This window comes from Xenopus laevis, chromosome 9_10S (assembly GCF_017654675.1).
Source record: "Xenopus laevis strain J_2021 chromosome 9_10S, Xenopus_laevis_v10.1, whole genome shotgun sequence".
NCBI classification, from domain to species: Eukaryota; Metazoa; Chordata; class Amphibia; order Anura; family Pipidae; genus Xenopus; species Xenopus laevis.
In genome coordinates, this window is record NC_054388.1 from 93,192,293 (window position 1) to 93,215,599 (window position 23,307).

Genomic DNA, 23,307 nt, shown 5'->3' on the forward strand with positions numbered 1-23,307 from the left:
CTGGGATCTACAGCCTCAGGGGGATTCCACTAGGAAAATAAACTAAACAGTTTGCAGTAACAACTATGACTTTCATATAGAAATTATAAAAGAAAGAAAACAGGCATCGAATACACATGCACTCCTGCATTGGGGACACGTTGGGAGCGGTAGCTGGGGCATGTCACTGATGCCACAGAGCACAGTAATGGCGATGGGGGCAGAGGAAAGATGTAGTGGGGCGTTGACATGGTGATCGGCAATTGGCTAATCGCTGCGTCATCTAGGAGTCCTGCCTGGTTTTCCTAATTTGGAAAAACCAGGCAGGTAGTTCAAACCTTCTAAAAACTGGGCTGTCCAGGACAAAACCAAATGGGTGGCAACCCTGGACTGTAGAGAAGTTCAAATATTAGGATAACAGGTGAAAACCTGCAAGAAAGGAAGATTAATACAGTGAAAGATTAAAAACAGAACGTAGAAGAGAGTGAAAAGGGAGATAAAAATGGGAGGATAAAGAAAGCAGGAGAACATGAATTAAGCACAGAACATAAGAGCATAAAAGGAAACAAAATGGAAAGGAGGGAAGAATAAGAGGCTAGCATAGATAAACATAAGGTGATGGATGGTTGTTGAAAATAAAAGCCACAGAAAGGGAGAGAAAATCTGAGTATGGTGCCAGTATCATTATATTTATTTTTTATTAAGTGCATTTAAGTGCATCTTATGTACCTGAGGCACAGGTGCTCACTTGTTCTCATTGTATAAGAAATCTGGGATGCTTGTATATATCTTGAATCACTATAAAACATAGAATAAATGCTATAATTTATTTTCCTTTCAATACTAGCAGTCAGATAAATTAAAATTTAATGTAACCCTCTTTTAATTTTCCCATGAGATCAATTTCGTAAAATAAAGTGGTTTACTCCGCTGACACTTACAATCATGAAATGCACAACCAAACAAAAACACTTCAGACTTGAAAAGACACTAATTACCCTGTTTGGGTTATCAAAACTCTAAGCAAGAATATACTCAGAATACAAATGGGCTTTTTAGGTGCACACTTAAAAAACATGTTATAGCTATACAGACAATTAAGGTCACTCTAGTAAGCTTAACATACAGTATAAACAGTGATTATACATATTAACCCCGAGAGACCCTCGTAGGCGATTTTAAAAACCTAAGCATAATTAGACAATATTTAATTGTTATGAATTTGCCTCTTTAGGTACAATAGCTCAAGCACTCTGTGTTGTTATTGCTACTTTCCCTTTATGCTTTTTGTGGAATAGAATTTCCTATACAGTATTTATACTGTATATACTTGTGCAGTTTATCACCTATGTTAGTAACTTAGCCATAAGGTTTTCGCTTTATATTGCAAATATTACAATATACAGCCGAAAAATAAGCATGTTGCATTTTGTAATATAATGGATAAGGTCAAAGCACTTTTAACATGTGTTGCATGTTAAAAGTATACCCAGAATGCTCGAGACCTGGGGATTTCCATATAAGGGATCTTTCCATAATTTGTATCTTCATACCTTAAGTCTACTAAAAAATCATTTAAACATTAATTTAACCCAACAGGACTGTTTTTTCCCCAATAAGGATTAATCACATTTTAGTTGGGATTAAGTACAGGGTATTGTTTTAATTATTTCAGATTAAAACATTTTTAAAAATGTGAATATTTTGATTAAAATGAAGTCGATTGGAGATGCGCTTTCTGTAATTCAAGGCTTTCTGGATAACAACTTTCTGGATAAATGCATGTATTTGCATCATTCACTGAGACCTACTGTAACGTTCATTTTTAATGATAATGGGGGAACTATAATGGAACACAGATGTTAAATAATAGTACATATTATTTCCTATACATTATGTCTGTTTTTTGTTGTCTGGAGTCTTATCATTTTGTCTCATTAGATCTCATTAGAGATTGTTTTCTCATCCTTTACCCTGGGCCGCCACTAGAAGCCATAGCAGTAGCAGTTGCAGTTGTGCCAGGATTGTATCAGCACTGATTACTACTGCCTGGAATCGTGTGCCTCTTTGCACTTGAAATGCCAGGAACTATTCTGAATCCCAGTCCTGACCTGCTGCCTGGTATATAAATAGGGCTTCCTCATTTAATTGGTTCCCTTAGATACAAATCAGTGCACCCAGGCAGGTCACACAGGCCATCTAGGAAACCCTGTGTTTCCTGAGGATATCAGCTGGTTGAAAGATGTTGTGGGTTTGGGAGGACAAGAAGAAAGGGTACTGAACTAACTTCCCCAATAACCTTACCTGCAACACAATGCGAGACATATACAAAATGGAAGTGGTGGAAGGAGTGAAGATTGCAGTGTCAGTAGTAGAATGGTAGCTTGGAAGGGCTACAATCACTTTCTTCAGTTTCCTCTAGCTAGGGGTTGCCTTCAGGAGCAGTCAACATAATATTTAAGTTGGACTCTTAGCTAAAAAGCTGGTAAAGGGACGGTTTGAGCTAGCTTATCCACATTTGTGGAACCTGAGATTAGAGAGCTTCTTATATATTGTGGTGTCCCCAAAACTGTTAATTGGGACGTGTATACCAAGTGGAGGAGGTTCATCTAATTTTTTCATTTGTAAAAAGATACCAGTCTTGTAGTATGTTTATCTTTCCTCCTTATTAATAACATTGGCACCAAGCATTATTAATATCATAATATACCAGGCAGGTGATAACCCTCTTTAGTTCAGCTCTTTGGTTCAGCTTGGCCCCACAGAGGTTGATGTTGAGCACTTACTTGTTGATGCCCCATCAGAGGCTTGTACACATCAGCGGCAAAGGAAGGAGAGTAATGTCTGGGTCGCGTTTCCACTGGATCAGGCTAGTTGTATAAAAATGTGTGTTGGAAAGGAATTAAATCTGGGGCCCCTTTTACCAGGAAGGCTTTGTCAGTTCTCCGTGACGGGGAAGAAGCCTGAAATAATATTTAAGTGAGTGTTATACAATGTTTGAGCTGCTTACACCACCAAATACTTACATCAAGTTTGCTGTATTTTTAAGACCCCTGTGTTCTAATTCCTTCTCCCCCCCTGTAACATGCCTGTTAAAATAATTACCAAGATTTTTGCAATCCACTTACAGCAGAACTTCTCATGTTTTTGGCCCAAGGACTGTAAGTGTGGAAGCCAAGTCTCCTCAATACAACAGAGGCTGCACTGGAGTAATGTTGCGTGACCGTTTTGCCAAAATAATGGTCTATAAAAATACATGCAAAGATGTTTTTAGTTCCACGTAATTACTTAGTGTAAGTATGATTAAACTCTGGGCCCCCAGAGAGGCTTCATGATGAAGAGAACACATTCTATAATTGTATCATTATTGATTTGCTTATACAACACCCTCTGGTTTACTGCAACATTGCTGGTGCCCGTGACTTATTTATCCCCAGTTTTCTAAATCAAACTTCCTATGCAAGCTAGAATCTACTATTTGTTTTAAAAAAAAATAAAAAATAAAGATATTGTTCCCTTCAATGTTATGATGCTCGATTGATGGGTTATGTATTTTGGGCCTCACTAACTGGTTTGAGCATGAAAACTAAATGTAAAAATGAGTCCCATAAAATCTAAATATTGAGCTGCAGGGATAACAAAATACAAGTCTTATCGTGTCCCCATAAGAAATCCTTATTTCAGATGGTGAGGGCTAAATGTCATATCTTTAAATTTGGAGTCTGGATGTGAAAGTTGGAAAAAACTATTTTATTTTTAAGAAGGCCGTGGAAATACCTCTGTTTCGAAAGGTGGGCATACACTGTCAGACCTGGGGGTTGCCTAATTAAATTGGACATGGGCTAAATGGTCAGATTTGTGTAATCTGGTCATCCACACGTTTGGCAAACGAATGCCCAGTGAATGGGTCACTGAAGATCACTGCCAAAACTTTCATAGCCTCATGGTGATCAGGATCTACAGCAGTCTAATTAACGGGACAGAGATTATTTTCTTTTTTTCTAATACACACAATGTACCACCCATGTGGTGTATATAAAATATAGAATTTATCATGCCAATCATATGTCTCAACAATTCTGAGCCTCAGCCAATTCAGGCCGATGCGTATAAACACCACTAATTAGTCCAAACCTTTCCACTAACAGGCCATGAAGAATTGCTACCAAAACAGGAATTTGAATGTTTCACTGAGGTACGAAGCATTTTAGGGGAAATTATTTTTACAGTGTATTTGAACACACTTGTTTCTCACTATATACATCGGCACCTGTGAGATGACAACTGCAGGGTTTGTAAGCACAAATTATTTTTATTATTATTTTTATAACATGTATTTATAAAATGCCAGCATATTCCTCAGTCAATAAATGGGTGTACAGGTATCTTTATACTAGGGATGCACCGAATCTACTATTTTGGATTCGGCTGAACCCCCGAATCCTTCATGAAAAATTCGGCCGAATACCGAACCAAATTCTAATTTGCATATGTAAATTAGGGGTGGGAAGGGGGAAACAGTTTTTACTTCCTTGTTTTTTGACAAAAAGTCACACGATTTCCCTCCCCGCCCCTAATTTGCATATACAAATTAGGATTTGGATTCGGTTCGGCTGGGCAGAAGGATTCGGCTGAATCCGAATCCTGCTGAAAAAAATCTGAATCCTGGCCGAATCCCGAACCGAATCCTGGATTCGGTGCATCCCTACTTTATACCTTAGGTATACTACAAAATCATATAAACATTAAATAAACCCAATAGGCTGGTTCTGCTTATTAAGATTAATTGTATCTTAGTTTGAATCCTGTACGGGGTTCTGGTTCATTTTTACAGAGAAAAAGGAAATAGTTTTAAAATCTGGATTGTTTGGATTAAATGGAGTCTATGGAAGACGACCTTTCCATAATTTGGAGCTATCTGGATAATGGATTTCCAGATAATGGATCCCATACCTGTATATATCACACATACAAGAGCTTTATATAACATCTGTGCCTGATTCTTTAGGCTCAAGTACACTCGGTCTATTGACACTAGTCACTGTGGGAACCCTGGAAGGTGGCAGTAGTTTCATGGTTCCCTTGGGTAAATAGGGTCTGAACAAACTGGCCTTTAATGAATGGCCTTTAACGGACGATGACGATTCATGCTATGGCTGTGGCACTTTGAGTGACCGCAACTGAGGTTGTGCTTCATAAACAACCCTTATATTTTCTGTAATTAGTAGGACCTAGGTGCTAAGTCGTCTTGCTATTTCCCCACAAATAAATGAACACAAGTGATATTGGTTTAAAATTGTAAGAGCCATTTACAAACTGTATTCGCAGCGCTAGGAGCAAAAGCAGCCTCAAACTTATAAACACAAAACTGCAATACATCAAGTACTTGCACTGAAAGCTCATAGAATATCAAGCCCATGTGCCTGTCTTGCTTATCAGAATGAAGATGCATGAAAAAAAGGTGAAAGTGTAAAGTAATGAGCTCCCATTGTGCATCATTCCTACACGTGATTTCTGTCAATGTCATTCATATATGAGCTCCTTAAAAATATATGACCATGTCCTGTCTGTGCAGAATTACGGCAGATGCCATTATGCTGGAATTTGGGGGAAAGCATGGTGAAGTGCGCCAAAGTTGTACATTTCCCACTATCCACCTCTCGTAAATAAAGCACTGCCAAATGCAGGCAGCTTTGTATTCATGAGGGGCATGTCGGTTTCTGCATTCCATTTTGAGCACAGAGATCTCCAAAAATGCACAGAAGTGCTGAGCAGTACAAAATGTGCAGAAAACATAATGGATGGCAGTGGCGTCCCCCAGTGAACAAGGGGGGTCCAGGACAGGTGGGCGGGTATTGGGGGGCAAAGCAAGAGTGACTGTGACTCCCCAAAAAAGAGAGCAGGGCAAATATCATTGGGGTGGAGCAGTGATGACATAAGAGGCAGGCACAATGAAGTAGGTGGAGTAATGATGCCAGGGTGGGGTTATTGCATCACTTAAGATGGCCATAGACGCAAAGATCCGATCGCACGAATCGAGGATTCGTACAATATTCGGACCGTGTGTGGAGAGTCCGGACATTTTTCGTCCAGCAGAGATCAGTCATTTGGTCGATCGGACAGGTTAAAAGATTTCTGCGGGTTATATCTCTGCATGTATTGGCGATCGTATGATTTTCAGAGGGAGACTGTTTTTAGCTTTGTCAGACATAACTATCGTACGATTGCTGTCAGGGGCAGAACATTGGCTGATTTGTTCTTACTACTTCTGAATGGTAAGACTTTGATCTTTATGGTTAGTGGCAGGTCGGGAGATGGGAAAGTCTGATCGTACGTTGATTTGTACGATCAGATCTTTGCGTCTGTGGCCAGCTTTAGACACAACTGGCTGGATTTCCATCTAGCTTTCTCAATGTTGTAAACGTTTAGACGTCCAGTTCAAAACCACACGGGGGGCAACCCTATCTCTTTCTATATTCTGCCAGATGAGTAAACCCAATCCTTTATTTACAGTGTCGGACTGGAATACCAGGGGCCCACACAAAAACCTTAGACCAGGGGCCCACTCTCAGTACTAATATTCTTCATCTCCTCAATCAACCTCTATTCTCCTAGTCTCTTTTCTTTACATATTATAATCTATTATTGCAACTATTTAGCCTCTTTGTTCTCATATAATAGGGAATGGCCATGAAATATGTGAAAAGTTTAGCAGCATGAGGGCCCACTGACACCTGGGCCCACCGGGAGTTTTCCTGGTATCCCTGTGGGCCAGTCCGACACAGCAGGTATGGGATCTATTATACAGAAATCAGTTATCCAGAAAGTTCTAAAAGTACAGCAATGCTAATTTAGAAAAAAACAATTTCTTATTTTTGATTGATTAACCTCACTTGATAATTCATTTATTGGCCAGATAATTGTTCGGTTTTCACAAGGCTGAACACCGAACAGAAACTTGAGACCCGAACAGGCCATAGAAAAACCGAACTGTTTGGGTCAAAACCGAACATGTGGCAATCCTAGACTGTGCATGCCGGCCCCTCTTATTTTTTTGGCGGGGGCCCGGCGGCACGTTGTTATGCTGCTGGTGGATGGAGTACATCTTTTGCACATTGTACCTTGTTCTGCACTTATTAATGACCCCATAATGTTTCAGAGTTCATCTGGTAGAATTCTATAACGCAGCGTAACAAATTAAAAATCGATAGATGAACTTTAACATCCTAACTGCATTACCACACACAGTAAACTGCTGCCATCTAGTGGCACCACAGTTCTGCACATTTAGGTAACCACACATTGGATCTCCCTTGACTGGAATTACTTCATGAGCTGAAGGCTTTATTTACATTTATAGCTGTGACATTATAAGCACAAGGAAACAACACAAAGGAAACTTTTCAATTCACAAACACTATTAACATTAATAATCTCTGCACATATTTCAGATACTATATTTGATACCCCAGAGCTATGTAAAAAATATCCAAAAAATATCCAAATTATTTGCAGTACAGGTATAGGACCCAGGGTTTTCCAGATAACGGATCTTTCTGTAATTTGGATCTTCTTAACTTAACTCTATAATAAAATCATGTAAACATTAAATAAACCCAATAGGCTGATTTTGCTTTCAATCTTAATTGGAACTAAGTACATTAGCCACATCCACATGCCCACGCTCAGGAGCCCTAAAAACTAAAAAAGCATATGTTTTTCCTTTTGCTACATCCCCAGTTATGTCCCACAACTCCTGCTCACATCCTGCTGTCCCTGTTAATGGACTGCCCCATACTTACATCTAGCACCAGTGCGGGAGAGTGTGTGGCATGGGTACACAGTTAAGCGTATGCAGGGCTTATTTTGCTTTCAATAAGACTTAATTAAAAGAGAAGAAGATGGCTGCCGTGACCTCCGATGCCTGAATCTGCACCAAGGGCTAATTAAAAAGTTAGGGGCATTTGCCTGGGGTAGCAGCTAGGCTAGGAGGGAGGGTGGTCTATGTAGGGTAGGGTGTTTTAATAAGGGGTTTACTTCTCCTTTAAGCCACATTGGAACATTCACACTTGACACTGGATTAGTGGAAATGCATCCACTAGAGTGATGTCTGGTTAAGGGGTGCTTCACGATTCAGATAACTTTTAGTATGTTAATGAATGGCTAATTCTAACCAACTTTACGGTTTTCAAATGGGGGTCACTGACCCCATCTTAAAAAAAATATGCACTGTAAGGCTACAAATGTTTTGTTATTGCTTCTGTTTATTTACTTATCTTTCTATTTAGGCCCTCTCCTATTCATATTTCAGTCAATTATTTGAATCAATTTCTGGTTTCTAGGGTAATTTGAACCCTACCAAACAGATTGCTGAAAACCGAAACTGGAGAGCTGCTGAATAATAAGCTAAATATATATACTAATATATGTTTGATTATTTGCGATGACCCCTAAGCTTAACTACTCAACAGCTGCGCAAAGCACACTGAACATGAGCAAGTCAAAGACACTCTTAACAAGATCCAAGATGGGAAACTCTTGTGACAAATATGAAAGTCTGGATCATTACTACTATAGAGATGCGGAACCTTTAGGCTGGTTCAATAAGTTTAATATATATATTATGGCATTTCTAGCCATAATCTAGCCATAATCATGTGTATCCTTTGTGTCCTTTAAAGTGGACCTGTCACCCAGACATAAAAAGCTGTATAATAAAAGTCCTTTTCAAATTAAACATGAAATCCAAATTCTTTTTTTTATTAAAGCATTCATAGTTGTTGTAAACTAATTAAAAAATCTCAGCTGTCAATCACATATTGCCTGCCCCTCCTCTATGCATCCCCCATTCTGGTGCACAAACAAGATTCTGAGATGATGCAAGGCTTGCTATAATTAGGAATTCCCAGACCGAAGGAAACAAGATTCAAATCATATATATACTGTAATTAAAGTTCATTTTGCTTTACTAACATGAAAACATGGGCCACCAGTTTGACAGCCCTGAGCTAAATAATTCAAAAACCAAAAAAAATTAAAATCAGTTGCAAATTGTCTTAGAATATTACTCTCTACATCATAGTCAACGTTTATTTGAAGGTGAACAACCCCTTTAATGATATGAGAACTCTGTTGCACTGGCAAATGAGAAGTGTGGTGAAGTAGTTTTTGGGCTGTTTAGTCTAGTTCCCTTATGCAATAATATTCTTGACAATTCTGTGATTCCTACTTTGTTGGGGCAACAATGGGTTGGCTCTGGTGGGGTTAGGAGAACAGAGCCTTGACCTCAACCTGACCAAACATGTGAATTGCAAGCCAGGCCTCATAGCCCAATATCAGTGCCCAAGTTTACAAACTATCTTATGGTTGAATGGAAGCAAATACAAACTGCATTCCAACTTCCAGGGGAGAGCCTTCAAAGCAGGCTAGAGGCTGCAGAAGGAGGACCAAGTCCATGAGAGGCACCACCACCAGCTGTTTGGATACTCTGCTGCTGTATAGTGGATTTTTTTTTCATATTTTTGCGCAATTAGCTACTTCAAACTATTTTTTTTATGTCAAATGTTATGTGATGTTATTATTAAAGCAGTCCCTAAAATGTGGCAGCACCAGTAAAGTAATGTCTTATAATTTCATATGTCTGGCCCTGTCCTTGCTCAATTACAGATTCATTAAAGGAGAAGGAAAGTCTTTATGCACTTGGGGGTGCCAAATGTTAGGCACCCCAAGTGAATGTATTTACTTACCTGAAACCCCAGGCTGGTGCTCCTATCAGCAGAAAACTGCAACGGCCCAAGGTTCTTCCAGCGAACACCACAGATCGATTCTCTTCTGGCTTCTTCTTTCTTCAAATTTCCCAGGGCAGAAGCATGCGCAGTTGAATGATATAACCAGCTTTTTAGTTCGGCTTTTTGCTCTACTGCGCATGGGCAGCCGCACGAAGAGTGAGGAAGACGGAAGAGGATCGCTCTGTAATGCTCACTGGAAGCACCCTGGGTCGGTGCAGTTTTTTGCTGATAGGAGCACCGGCCTGGAGTTTCAGTAAGTCAATACAATCACTTGAGGGTGCCTAACATTTGGCAACCCCAAGTGCAAGAACACTTTTAATAATAAAAGGCGTTTATCTCCTTTTAGTTAACGTTTAAGTGTGAAGTAGAGATGCTATTCATGTTTATTATTTGTGATTTTTGAGTTATTCGGCAGCTCTCCAGTTTGCAATACCAACCATCTGGTTGCTTGGGTCTAAACTACCCTAGCAACCATGCATTGTTTTGAATAAGCGACTGGAATATGAACCGGGAGGTAAAGCCCTGCAGTGGGTCTGGTACCAGCAGGTAGGGCTGCCACCTGGCCGGTAAAAATGCTGGTTGATCTTAAGGTTATTAATAGGGGAAAAAGAAAAAAATATATAGGTAGGCTGGTAGCAGCGGGTTACACACAAAAAAAGCAGATACCTTGCGGGATAAGGGTAGGATTTTTGGGTGCAGGTCGTGGTCTCGTCTATATTTCTTATAGTATATTGTCTATATTTGACTTCTTTTAAAATTTTACAAAACTTTTGTCTCCACCCAGTTCTGATGATGTCACTTCCAGTTTAATGGTGGTTGGTTGGGTTAGCCGATAAGGCATACCTCCCAACTGTCCCTTTTTCGGAGGGACAGTCCCTCTTTTGACAGCTCAACCCGCAGTCCCTCATTTGTACTGGAAAGTCCCTATTCTCTCTGCACTGAACAGCCAGAAAAAGAAACAAAGTTTCTAACTTAATTGGCTTTTAGCAGAGCACAGAACACCTAACAAGTGCAAATAAGATACTTTGTAACAATTTTGGGACACAAAAAAAACAGTTTAGATAAGGAGAAATATTTTCAAACTTTCATAACCTGCCAAATTTTGTAAAATTAACATGGTAATTAGGGGGTGTGGCCAGATAAAGGGCGTGGTCAAAAAAATTTGCTGCACTATGTGTGAAATAAAAATGCAGTCCCTCTTTTTACTTCCAAAATGTTGGAAGGTATGGATAAGGTTTAATTGTGGTCGGTGAGTAAGCGGATAAGGCTGGGTTGGCAAGTGGATCAAGCGGGGTAAATATGTGGATTTGGGTCAGGTCCAGGTCTTACAAATTGGTTCCATGCAAGACTTTACCAGGAGAGTCTCACTAGAAATAAGAGTAACAAAAACAATACATTTGTAGCCTTACAGAGCATTTGTCTTTAGATAGGGTCAGTGACCCCCATTGAGTCTCTGCAATATGTAAAACATACCTCCGAACTGTCCCTTTTTCGGAGGGACAGTCCCTCTTTTGACAGCTCAACCCACAGTCCCTCATTTGTACTGGAAAGTCCCTCTTTTCTCTGCACTGAACAGCCAGAAAAAGAAACAAAGTTTCTCACTTAATTGGCTTTTAGCAGAGAGCCCAGAACAGCTAACAGGTGCAAATAAGATACTTTGTAACAATTTTAAGACACAAAAACACAGTTTAGATAAGGAGAAATATTTTCAAACTTTCATAACCTTCCAAATTTTGTAAAACAAACATGGTAATTAGGGGGTGTGGCCACATAAAGGGGTGTGGTCAAAAAATTGCTGCGCTACGTGCGGAAAAACATTTTTGGTCCCTCTTTTTACTTCGAAAATGTTGGGAGGTATGTTGTTTTAAAGGAAAGAGGGAGACAGTAAGAAGCCTCAAATGATGGAGTAGACTGTAGAGGAAAGAGCAGCGACAAGTGTTTTGTACAGAAAACCCCGCTCTCCACACACTCTTTCATGTATTGACCACACACCTCAGCAACACGCAGAGCAAGTAAAGCCTGACGCAGCATCACGTAACCCGGAGGCGGAGTTCCACGCCTGGCTCCGCCCTTTCCTGCTCTGCTCAGTCGCATGGTGCTGACATCAGAAGTCCAGCGAGTGGTTTAGCAGCGGGCCGCAGTCATGGGGATCCTGGAAAAGATTTCAGAGATAGAAAAGGAGATCGCCAGGACTCAGAAGAACAAGGGTGAGGCAGGCGCAAAGCAAGGCCTGGTTAGACGAGGGCGGAGTGCTGTAGTGACTCCCAGCTGTGTGTGTGTGTAAATGGAACAATGACATGGAGAAGTGCGGGGGAAGCCGCATCATGGCAGTTTCACATGGGAAGGGGCAGTTGGGATGCGACAACTCAGCAGTGACAAGCCCTCATTCATTACACAGTACGGAACGCATATTAGGACATCCTCCGGAGGACAGGTATTTCGCCGGAGAATGTCCTAAAATGCGTTCCGTAAGACAGCTGCTGCTTCTAGGTCTATCTATAGAAATGAACTGATTGCTGCTGCTGCAGAGTAGACCTCATGTTTCTTTCATATAAACCATTTCACTACCTGAAAATCACTCAGCACCCAACTGGACCCTATAGACTCCCCGCCGCTGTATACTCCTCTCAGCTGCCCCAGTCTGTTTCCCTCTGTACATTGCTTAAGGGTTACTGTCATGGGAAAACATTTCACATGTCTGGGGGCAGCTGGGAAACTGACAATATGTCAGATTTCAAAATAGAATATAAAAAAATCTGTTTGGTCTTTTTAAAAATGGATTTCAGTGCAGAATTCTGCTGGAGCAGCACTATTAACTGATGTGTTTTTTTACTATACTGCTTAGAGCACCTCATGGAGAATAACCTGCTTCACAGAATGCAGCCTGTTCCGCTCTGTACACTTCCATGGGCACAGCCTGCTGTTTTTGAAGAAAAGTGTATTCTGCCATACCTGATAACCTGATTTACGTGAATATTTATAAAGGGTGAACAAACGGTTCAGCTTAGAACTTTCCAACAGGGAACTCTTTATTCTTACATAAGTGAATCATTTTTCTCTTCTAGTGAGTTCTTGGGTAAATCTGTGTTCTCTATTTTATACATACACCCCTTAGAGTGTGTATGAGGCCTTTGAGAACAGTATGGGCCTGTAGTTAAACCAACTGCCCTGTAAGGGTCAGGGCACGCAGGCAGATTCGGAGAGATCTCCTCTTCTTCGGGGTGACTAATCTCCCCAAACTGCCTTCCGCCAGCTAAAATGTAAATCGTCCGCGGAATGGCACTTGGAGCGATTCGTTTTCTGAAGTCACCCCAAGAGGGAACTTCGGACGACTTCAGAAAATGAATCGCTGCCATCCCGCCAGTGATTTACATTTCAACCAGCAGCAGGCAGTTAGGGGAGATTAGTCGCCCCAAAGAAGAGGAAATTTGTCGCCGGGCGACTAATCTCCTCGAATCTGTGTGCCCTGACCCTAAATCAAAGTGCATTTTGGCCATTCAGGTGGCCACATTTCTGAAATCAACTCAAAATGCATCCCCGGACCATCACTTTCCTTAAATATATAAACTCTGACTTTCCAACGTGCTAAGAAATAATGCAACCCTTTTAGAATGTGTATAAAATAAATGAGTTCAAAAATAAGTTATTTGATAATAATGTTCTTACCTGAATTTCTCGAGCTTGGTGCCTTCCTACCTTGTGTGATTCTGCTTTTACTGTTTTAGCTACCGAATACCATCTGGGTCTGCTTAAGGCCAAACTTGCAAAGTACCGATCTCAGCTTTTGGAACCGTCCAAATCTGCAGCCAACAAAGGAGAGGGCTTTGATGTTATGAAATCTGGAGATGCCCGGGTGGCTCTGATTGGGTTCCCATCCGTGGGCAAGGTATGTATATTACATTTGCAAATCCTTCTGTGCAGTAAAGACCAAAGTCCATCAAGTTCAACACCTCCAAATGAAACCCAGCTCACATACACACACACACACTCACTGTCTTGCTAATTTGCAGTCTGCTTTCTAGAAAGGAGAGTTCCTGATGTATTACTTATGTAAATTCAAATAAACCTCATAAGGCAATTCTGGACATGGGTGACTGAAACGATTAGTGGTGCTAACAGTACCCCTACACCAGGGATCCCAAACGTTTTTTTTACCCATGAGCCACATTTAAATGTAAAAAAAGTTTGCAGAGTAACACAAGTATGCAACATGTTCTTGGGGTGCAAATTATGGGATGTGATTGACTATTTGGTAGGTCCTATTTGGACTGGCAGCCTACAGCAGGCTCTATTAGGCAGTACACTTTTGACCCATCTTTATTATTATTAAACCAGGTGAAGGAAACAGCCCCTAACACCGCTGAATGGGTCCTAATATATTTTATTCAGGCTAAAAGGTTGATATATTTAAAAAAAAACAACATCAGAAATAGTTTACATGTCATACCCACATAGGGGCTACCCCCATAAGTTTGTTCCACAACAACAACAACAACTGAACAGTTTATAATATAATAATTGGAAATTTTGGTTTTTTTTGTTAAGTTTATACAACCTGATTATTGTTTGAAGGTACTCCAGTCTGCTGAAATATTATGTAATTGGATTGCATCACCTTGTTCACTTATACCCCTGTCGACCAATTTTTGCTGTTTTGGTATTATTATTGGTTGATATAAAAACAAAACTCAATAAATACAATTTCAAAATAAATAAAACCTGATTAATGATACTGTATACCATAGTCCGGCACCCAGCAGTGACAAAGGTTATGTTCACATTTGTTTCTATATTTTCCTTTTAGTCTACCTTTTTGAGCTTGATGACATCCACAGCTAGTGAAGCTGCATCCTATGAGTTTACCACACTCACTTGCATCCCAGGAGTAATTGAGGTAAATAATACTATATTCGTGCTAATAGGCAGGCAGTGGTTAGAATAACGGGGGGTTGTGGAGTTGAGTGTAAACTGTGTCCATGTAGTTTTTTGTTTTTTTGATTTGTCAAGGTTCTAATGCAGTTAGTAGGGTGGGGTATATGGGTGGATAAGGGGTGGGTGTAACGTTAAAAAAACAGGTGGTTAAAGGGGCAGTGGGAGCTTGGGGACAAAAAAGGGGTCCCAGGCCCAAATTTTGTACCAGACGCGTGGGACCCTTATCACACCAGTGGTTAAATAATCAATCAGATGTAATATATATAAGTATATATATACACACACCAATGATACAATCTTACTTTGTTTTCTTGCTGATTTGCATGTCTGGGGAAAAATGGATATTGTGCTTTTTTTTAGTATATAGCACATTACTGTTAAATTAAATCTAGAAATTATTGGCCACTCTTATAACATACCTGCTCCTTAGTGCACTTTGCAGCATATTTTTTAAACCCACTTGCATTGCTGAAAATCTATGGATGAGGCTGCCATTCAGTCTTCATTCCCACTTCTGCGCAAGTTGTGTACATGCCACTTGAAGACACTACATGTGGCTTAGTGAAACAGTCATCATGTTTTGTATTGAAGCAGTGGTTTTATTCAGTAATGCATTTTTATTTTTTTTGTAATCTGTTTTTATCTTTCAGTACAAGGGAGCTAATATTCAGCTTCTTGATCTCCCAGGAATTATTGAAGGAGCTTCTCAGGGTCAGTTCCATATTCTTTTTCTACTGATTTATTTCATGAAATGTAACACATTTTTAATAAGGTTTTACATCGCTTTGCTGTTGACACTGGGGTTGCCAATTTTCTAGGAACCCCAGTGATTGTAATGACTTTGTTACATGCTTCTGCTATATGCTACTCCAGGTCGCTTTCAGATCTTCAAAAGTATATAAAGGAAATACGCTTGTTGGTACAGGGAAGTAGCTAAAATGCTGAGAGCGTTGATTTCAGTGATGACTAAAACCTTTGCACCTAATCCTTGTTTTAAGATTTCCATGCTACAATAGGTTTCATTGCATCCTCCACTTAGTGGCAGACATCAGAATTAATGAATATAGACATGGTAAGATCTGTGTTTCATTAAAAATGTAACTAAAAGTAAAACAATAAAAAGAAAAATAATCTCTGAAAAAATAAGTGGCAGTGTCCCCTTTCCTTAAAGGGGACCTGCCACCCAAAAAAAGTATTCCAAATACTTTATCATGTTAGCCAAGCAAAATTAACTTTAATTAGACTATATAAATTATTTGTTTCCATCAGTCTGGGAACTGATAATTATTTCAAGCAGGCAGGAGCCATTTTGTGGACACTGTTATTAAGACAAGCCTTGCGTCATCTCAAAATCTTGTTTGTGCACCAGAATGGGGGACCTGATGTCCATCCCCATGCACTGGCTACACAATTAAAGAACTGGGGGAATGTGGAGAGAGCAGTGACATCTAGGAAGTGCTGAATGGAAAGTGAAAGTAATTGCTTGCGCCACCACTATGCCTAAGGCATAGAGGAGGGGCAGGCAATATTTGATTATCAGCTGAGATTTTTAAATACGTTTACAACAACTATGAATGCTTTAATAAAACTAAAGAATTTGGATTTTATGTTTAATTTGAAAAGGACTTTTATTATACAGGTCCACTTTAAAGGAACACTATACCCTATCAAACTTATTGAACCAGCCTAAAGGTTCCGCACCTATAGTAATAATGATCCAGACTTTCATAGTTGTCACAAGAGTTTCCCATCTTGGATTTTGTTAGGAGTGTCTATGACATGCTAATGCTCAGAGTGCTTTGAGCAGCAGTTGAGAAGCTAAGCTCAGGGGTCATCGCAAATAATCAAACATATATTAGTACAGGTATGTGACCTGTTATCCAGAATGCTCGGGACCTGGGGCTTTCCAGATAACGGATCTTTCCATAATTTGGATCTTCAAACCTTATAGAAAATCATATAAACATTAAATAAACCCAATAGACTGGTTTTGCTTCCAATAAGAATTAATTATATCTTAGCTTTGATCAAGTACAAGGTACTGTTTTATAATTACAAAGAAAAAGGACATTTTTAAAATTTGGACTATTTGGATAAAATGGAGTCTATGGGAGACGGACATTTCGTAATTCGGAGCTTTCTGGATAACGGGTTTCCAGATAACGGATGCCATACCTGTATATACATATGTGTGCAGTGAATCAGCAAATAAGAATGGACATCTTTGGAGGTACAGATCTTTACTGCTACATGGTTGTGGTTGCCTTGAGCTGGTATGGAATCCCAAAATATCTGCCCTACTTGTTTAGTTATGTTTTAGTTCTCCTTTAAGTGATGGTGGCCCCTTTATTTATGGTTAATAACTTAGCAAGTCTTTATGGTGAGCAGGATGGTAGAAATAATGCACTTTACTCCAATCCAGGAAAGGGAAGAGGTCGTCAGGTCATTGCAGTTGCACGGACTTCAGATGTGGTTATAATGATGCTGGATGCCACAAAAGGAGAGGTTCAAAGGTCAGTTACTCCTTCATGCTGAATCGGCCATGGGGTAATAGCCCTTGGGACTGTAATTTCATTTTTTTCTTTTTGCCTTTAGATCATTACTGGAGATGGAGTTGGAATCAGTGGGCATTCGCCTAAACAAAAGAAAACCCAACATATATTTTAAGGTATAATTAGGAGGTTGTGAATTCATCTAATAGCACGCATATTGAAAACTGACCTGCTGATCTGTACACCATTACTAAATTTCTTTATTTACACCTTTTCTTTGTAGCCCAAGAAAGGAGGAGGAATCTCATTTAACTCCACAGTACCCCTAACCCAATGTTCGGAGAAGCTGGTGCAGCTTATTCTGCATGAATACAGTATCCTTCCTCATAGAAATCAGGGGCCACTCAGTAATGAGCAACAGCTTACTGTGTATACTGGCTAAAGGGACAGTATACACCTAAAAAAACCTTTGCCAAAACATTAGCACATTAATTAGGACTTGTGTTGAAATTCCATTTTGCCTATTGTTTTAATTTAAAAAAAAATCCATATTTTGCTATTTTTTGCCATTATAAAGCACTAATTTGAGAGTTGGGCTGAGTTCACTAAATTCACTACCTGTTTCTTTATAAACAGGTTTCCTATCTACATTTAAACCAACCAACCTCTCCCTTATCAAAGCAGCAGCATTTGAACAGCTATCATTAGGGTAATGGAGATTCGGGGAGATTTAGTCGCCCGGCGACTAATCACCTCTTCTTTGGGTCGACTAATCTCCCTGACCTGCTTCCGCCTGCTACAATGAAGAAACGCCTGCGGCATGGCACTTGCGGCGCTTCGTTTTCCGAAGTTGCCTCACGGGGAAACGTCGGAAAACGAAGCGCCACGAGCAGGGGCGTAACTACCGGGGGAGCAGGGGGTGCAAATGGGCCAGGGCCCCCCCCCGGAAGATCGTGCATGCTGCAGTCGGCTGCAGCGGCACAGAAAAATCGTGCACACGAGGGTGGGGGCCAAGTTCTGTTACTGGCCACGAGTGCCATGCCGCAGCCATTTTTTTATTATAGCTGGCGGAAACCATTCAGGGAGATCCCAAAAAAGAGGCGATTAGTCGCCGGGCGACTATATCTCCCCGAATCTCCAGGTGTGACCTTACCCTTAGGGGTTTTTTTGGTGGATTAGTAATCATCTCCTTTGAAGTTCTTTTGGACCAGAAGTGACAGGGAGTACTAAAAAGAAACTGGTTTCAGTTCAAGAAATAACAAAAACCAAAGATATTCTTAATTAAAACAATGGGCTCACTTAACTTACACTGGGCTGGCTATATACTCCATCATCATAAGATGGCAATAGATCCAGCCTTGACTCTGTCTGCCACTTTGATGTCACAAATCTTTATTCATGTTTTTCTCATTGATATTTCCTTCTAAATCTCCCCTGCCATCAAACGGGATTGAGTAATGACGCATAGCAGTGGCGTAACTACAGTACAGCAGACCCTGTGGTCACTTCGGGAAAGAGTGCACTGGAATATGTGATCTGCTGTATTGTAGCCCCCTCAACACTTCACTGAAGTCAACTGCAGCTGAATGCTCTTAAATATTTTTAGCAATCATTCTCTTCAGGACAATCCTTTACTTAATCCTCCCCAGAAATGTTCAATGCAGAAGTACTGTTCCGAGAGGACTGCACTCCTGATGAATTTATAGATGTCATTGTTGGAAACAGAGTTTACATGCCATGTCTCTATGTAAGTTACCGAGTTACACATAAATATTGTTACTAAGGGGGGAATTCACAAAAGTGGGGAGATCCCATTTTTGGAGTAAAAGTGGTGGTAAAGTGGTGTAAAATACTCTCCATATTCACTAACAGAAATCCACCTAAATTCCACTTTTAATTATATAGTGAAAGAAAGATCGTTTACAGACACTTTTATGAATTTGTCTTTCAAACGATATAAAAATGGTGCAAAAATGACAATTTCTCCCGACGTTTTAAAAATGGAGTAAAGCTCAGTATAACTCTTCTCCACCATTGGTCAGATCAATTCTAAGGTAACTTGCTCTGCTTTGGCTCACTCAATCTTCATCAAGAAGTAGAATTACACAAACACATAGGTAGATTTAGAACAGCCATGTTATCCTGAAAAAAATGATGTATAATTTTCCCAGGTAAAATAAACTCCCTCCCACTGAAATTCCAAATTGATGGCTGATGGACAGGTTTAGTAACCGCTAAAGACAAATTCAGAAAAAAAAATCGCTAAAATGTTGTGCGCAAGACAAAATCTGAAAACTGTCTGTTTAAAAGACAAATTCACAGAGGAGTTAGAGGTTTGTGAATTTGGTGGGAAATTCAACATTTTTATTTCCACTTTATTTTGTCTTAATATCACCACTTTTGTGAATTCCCCCCGAATGTGTTCTAATGATATAATGTTTATATGCTTTAAGAACAATATTTGTTGAAAGCAGCAAAGCAGACAAGATCTTTCCCATTGAGTCAACAGTCTTCGTTATATCACTTAATTTTCCTATACCATAAGCAATAAAAGGACTAGTAACACCAAAAAATGAAATATAAAATGAAGATTGATTTATTACATTTTACCCTTCACTAGTGTTGCGTGTTTGTTTTAGAGGCTTATATATAATTTATAAGTGAGATGCTGCAAAGCCATGGGAGCAGCTATTCAAGCTAAAATAGGGCACATGTTTACACATCAAATAATAGACATGGGCTGTTGGAAAAGCACATTGGGAAAGGAACACATTGGCATTTTGATGGGATCCTCTTCTGATGGGTCTTAGTAGGCCCCATTGTGATCCAAGGATCAGATCATCCCCATTTGGGCCACTAAAAATATAGGGTGTCATTTTAAGAAGGCACATTACATTGTCTCCAGTATATTTCTCACAGGTGTATAACAAGATTGATCAGATTTCCATGGAGGAGGTGGACCGACTGGCCAGACAGCCTTACAGTGTGGTGATCAGGTGAGATCACTTTAACCCAGAGTCCTAGGCTGGAGAATGGATTGTGCATTCTTTGTAAAAACTGATGTGCTGTATCAAGTTAGTGTGTGTGTGAGGTTTTTTTTTGCCATTGGCTGCCTTTATTTAAAACCTGGAAATGTCTGAAATGGTGTTTGTATAAACATTAATGTAGGTTATAGTTTCCCTAATAATGACTCAACAAGGTACATGAAAAAACACTTTGCTGTTGTAAAGAGTGTAAGGGTAGCACTACACGGACGATTTCTGTGTGCTTCGGTTTCGACGCTGGGCGTCTGCATCCTACAATCGTGTCGCGTTGGACGAACGCTACGACACTATCCGACTTTTGTATTACTTAACTTGTTTCCCGTCGCATCCCGCTTGACACGGGCGTTTTGTCGCCCAGCGTCGGATCCGACAGAATCACGCAGAAATCGTCCGTGTAGTGGGACCCTTAAGATACAGACTGCATCAGGATCAGTAGAAAGGCCTCTGCAGCTTTTATAAAATGAATGAAATGTGCCTCAGTAAATATGCTCTACAAGACCATGCTCAAAATTGACCATGGCACCCTAAAAAGATGACGTTTTGTTTTATTTGAACTTTAAAGAGATACTGACACCAGAAAATAACCGTATCTGGCATAACATTTTCTTTGAATGCTTTTTATAATTTTGCCATAAAGGTATTTGTCTGATGCATTTACATTACTTTTCTTACCTGTATGAGGGGGCTGCCATATTTGTGCAGCAGTAGTCCGTTAGCATTAGAAACTCTAACTGAATAGTTAAGAAGGGACAGTCAGGTTGGCAAAACAGTCAGATTTAGGAACTTCTAGTGACAATTACTTACAAAAGCTGAACCATCAGCGAAAAAAGATCAACATGACCTATAGGTAACTTTTAGTGTAGATTAATATTTTGAAAATAAATTTTTTAGTGTCAGTATCACTTTAAGTTTACATGTGGTCCTGTAATCTTTGTAACAATTGTCTGTGTTTCAGCTGTGGGATGAAGCTAAATTTGGATTATTTACTGGAGATGTTGTGGGAAAACCTTGCTCTTACCTGCATTTACACAAAGAAAAGAGGAGGTAAGGACTAATTCTTGTTGTATTTGTTTAGAATGCAAACTTCTCTTTAGCCAGCACTGACGTAACTATGGAGGAAGCAGACGCGGTCGTGGGGGAACAGAGGGGCCTAGACCACAGGGAAACCCCACCTGCGTTCTCCTACCTGAAGCCAGGTTACAGGGTGAAGCAGGCGGGATGTCAGTAAAGGAATTCAACAGGGGTCAGGCAGGTCGTTTTGTGTTGGCATCTCTGTGAGTCGGTCCCCTCTGTTGATTTTTTTTTGCTGGGGGCCCGGCTTCAGTTAAAGGAGAAGGAAACCCCCTTGGCGCAAAACCCCTCCCCCGTGTTGCGCCCCCTCCCCCCTTGGCCTACCTGTCCCCCTGGGCAAATGCCCCTAACTTGTTACTCACCCCTCTGCGCAGGTCCTGTCCACGGAGTTCACAGTCGCCATCTTCTCCCACGCGCGTCTTCTTCCTGCTTTGACCAGCGTCTTCTGGCGCTTGCACAGTAGGAACAGTTACCGGTACGGATCTACTGCGCATGCGCCGAATGTCACGAAGTGAAATCGGAAAACTTTGTGACATTAGGCGCATGCGCAGTAGATCCGTAACGGTAACTGTTCCTACTGCGCTTGCGCCAGAAGACGCCGGTCAAAGCAGGAAGAAGACGCGCGTGGGAGAAGATGGCGACTGTGAACTCCGTGGACAGGACCTACGCAGAGGGGGTGAGTAACAAGTTAGGGGCATTTGCCCAGGGGGACAGGTAGGCCGGGGGGGAGGAGGGAGGGGGGGCAACACGGGGGAGGGGGGGAGGAGTTTAGCGCAGAGGGGGTTTCCTTCTCCTTTAAGCCAGAAAATTGGCCAAATATTCACTTAAGTGCAAAATGTCAATAGCCACTTGTTTAGCATAGAATTAAGAGTAATTAAGTAAAGTTTTGTAGTCCTTTAATTATAATATGCATACTGTAAAATGTCATGAAATGCAATGTTGTTTGCCAAAAAAATCCACTAAAGTGAGATTTTTTTTTTTTTTTTTAGAGAGACCAGATTTTGGTGACGCAATCATTATGCGGAAAGGAGCTTCAGTGGAGCATGTGGTGAGAATTCTGTTCACTTGTGGCAGCTGTAAAAAGGGCTGAAATTGGACCCACGCTAATTATTGAGATATTTTAGCACAGTAAACTTTAGTATTACCTCCACTATTCTTTGTGAGCCTCCATAAGGTGGTCTGGAACAATATTTTAAAGGTTTGTTTTTTTTAATATCATTACAGTGTCATCGGATACACAGAACCCTTACCAGCCAGTTTAAATATGCCCTGGTTTGGGTAAGTAGTGGTCAAAACAGTGGTATTGCATTTTTTTTTAAGTTTATGTTCCATTTACATCCCAATTACCATTTTTTTTATCTTTAAAGGGCACCAGCACCAAATACAGTCCCCAAAGAGTAGGCCTGACCCACAATATGGAACACGAAGATGTTATCCAAGTTTTCAAGAAATAAATTGATTTAAGCACATCACATTCTTCCATCTCCAGAGAAGAAGCCATTTCTCCCAGTGTCTTTCCATCTGTTTGCAGAAAGGATTCATGTCAATTGAAGACTGTGGAAAGATTTTACTGGCGTGAAAAATGAAAATAGGAACAACTTATTGAAAAGTGACTTGAAACCAATTTTGTTATTGGCTTATTGTGCAGCTAACAAGCACTTGGGGGGGAAATAATCTTTCCAAAGGACTTCCATAGGTTTCACTGAATGGCACTAAATAAATGGAATCAGACTTGGAGCTTTCATAACCTAATGAGTCATTTTGTAGAGTCTACAATACCATTTTACACTATCATTCTAATATCTGGCACTTGCATGGGGAGTCCCAAAGAATTTGCTTTCCACTTTGCTACTGGAAATAGAATTCACACACACAAGGTTTGTATTTTGGCTTATGCGTCCAGTGCAGCGTAACAACGAGGGGCAGATTTATCAAAATGTGAGATTAGAGATCACAGAAGAACTGACCCACTTTCTATTCATTCCTATGGGATTTTAGAAG

The 23,307-nt window shown here is 40.3% G+C and overlaps 1 protein-coding gene and 1 long non-coding RNA gene across 2 annotated transcripts; one reads left to right on the forward strand and one right to left on the reverse strand.

The window, feature by feature from the left end:
* Window positions 1-532: 532 nt before the first annotated feature.
* On the reverse strand, window positions 533-11,818 carry LOC121398869. Its single transcript, XR_005964562.1, has 4 exons — window positions 11,760-11,818; window positions 3,108-3,223; window positions 2,766-2,942; window positions 533-777 (listed from the first exon to the last, which is right to left on the reverse strand). It is a non-coding gene; the product is annotated as an uncharacterized LOC121398869 (long non-coding RNA).
* A 54-nt stretch (window positions 11,819-11,872) lies between these two features.
* Window positions 11,873-23,048, forward strand: drg2.S (developmentally regulated GTP binding protein 2 S homeolog). The gene is made up of 13 exons (NM_001086514.1): window positions 11,873-11,974; window positions 13,493-13,653; window positions 14,572-14,661; window positions 15,350-15,410; window positions 17,122-17,212; window positions 17,295-17,367; window positions 17,475-17,565; window positions 18,841-18,938; window positions 20,111-20,187; window positions 21,191-21,279; window positions 22,296-22,354; window positions 22,531-22,584; window positions 22,674-23,048. The coding sequence occupies exons 1-13, from the start codon at window positions 11,911-11,913 to the stop codon at window positions 22,758-22,760; spliced, it is 1,095 nt and encodes a 364-aa protein (NP_001079983.1). The 5' UTR covers window positions 11,873-11,910; the 3' UTR covers window positions 22,761-23,048.
* The last annotated feature ends 259 nt before the right edge of the window (window positions 23,049-23,307 follow it).

Coding starts and splice junctions, on each gene's coding strand:
- drg2.S (NM_001086514.1), top strand. CDS start 11,911: ATGGGGATCCTGGAAAAGATTTCAGAGATAGAAAAGGAGATCGCCAGG. Junction 17,566..18,840: donor GCTTATTCTGCATGAATACA/GTATCCTTCCTC, acceptor AATCCTCCCCAG/AAATGTTCAATGCAGAAGTA. Junction 22,585..22,673: donor TTAAATATGCCCTGGTTTGG/GTAAGTAGTGGT, acceptor TTATCTTTAAAG/GGCACCAGCACCAAATACAG.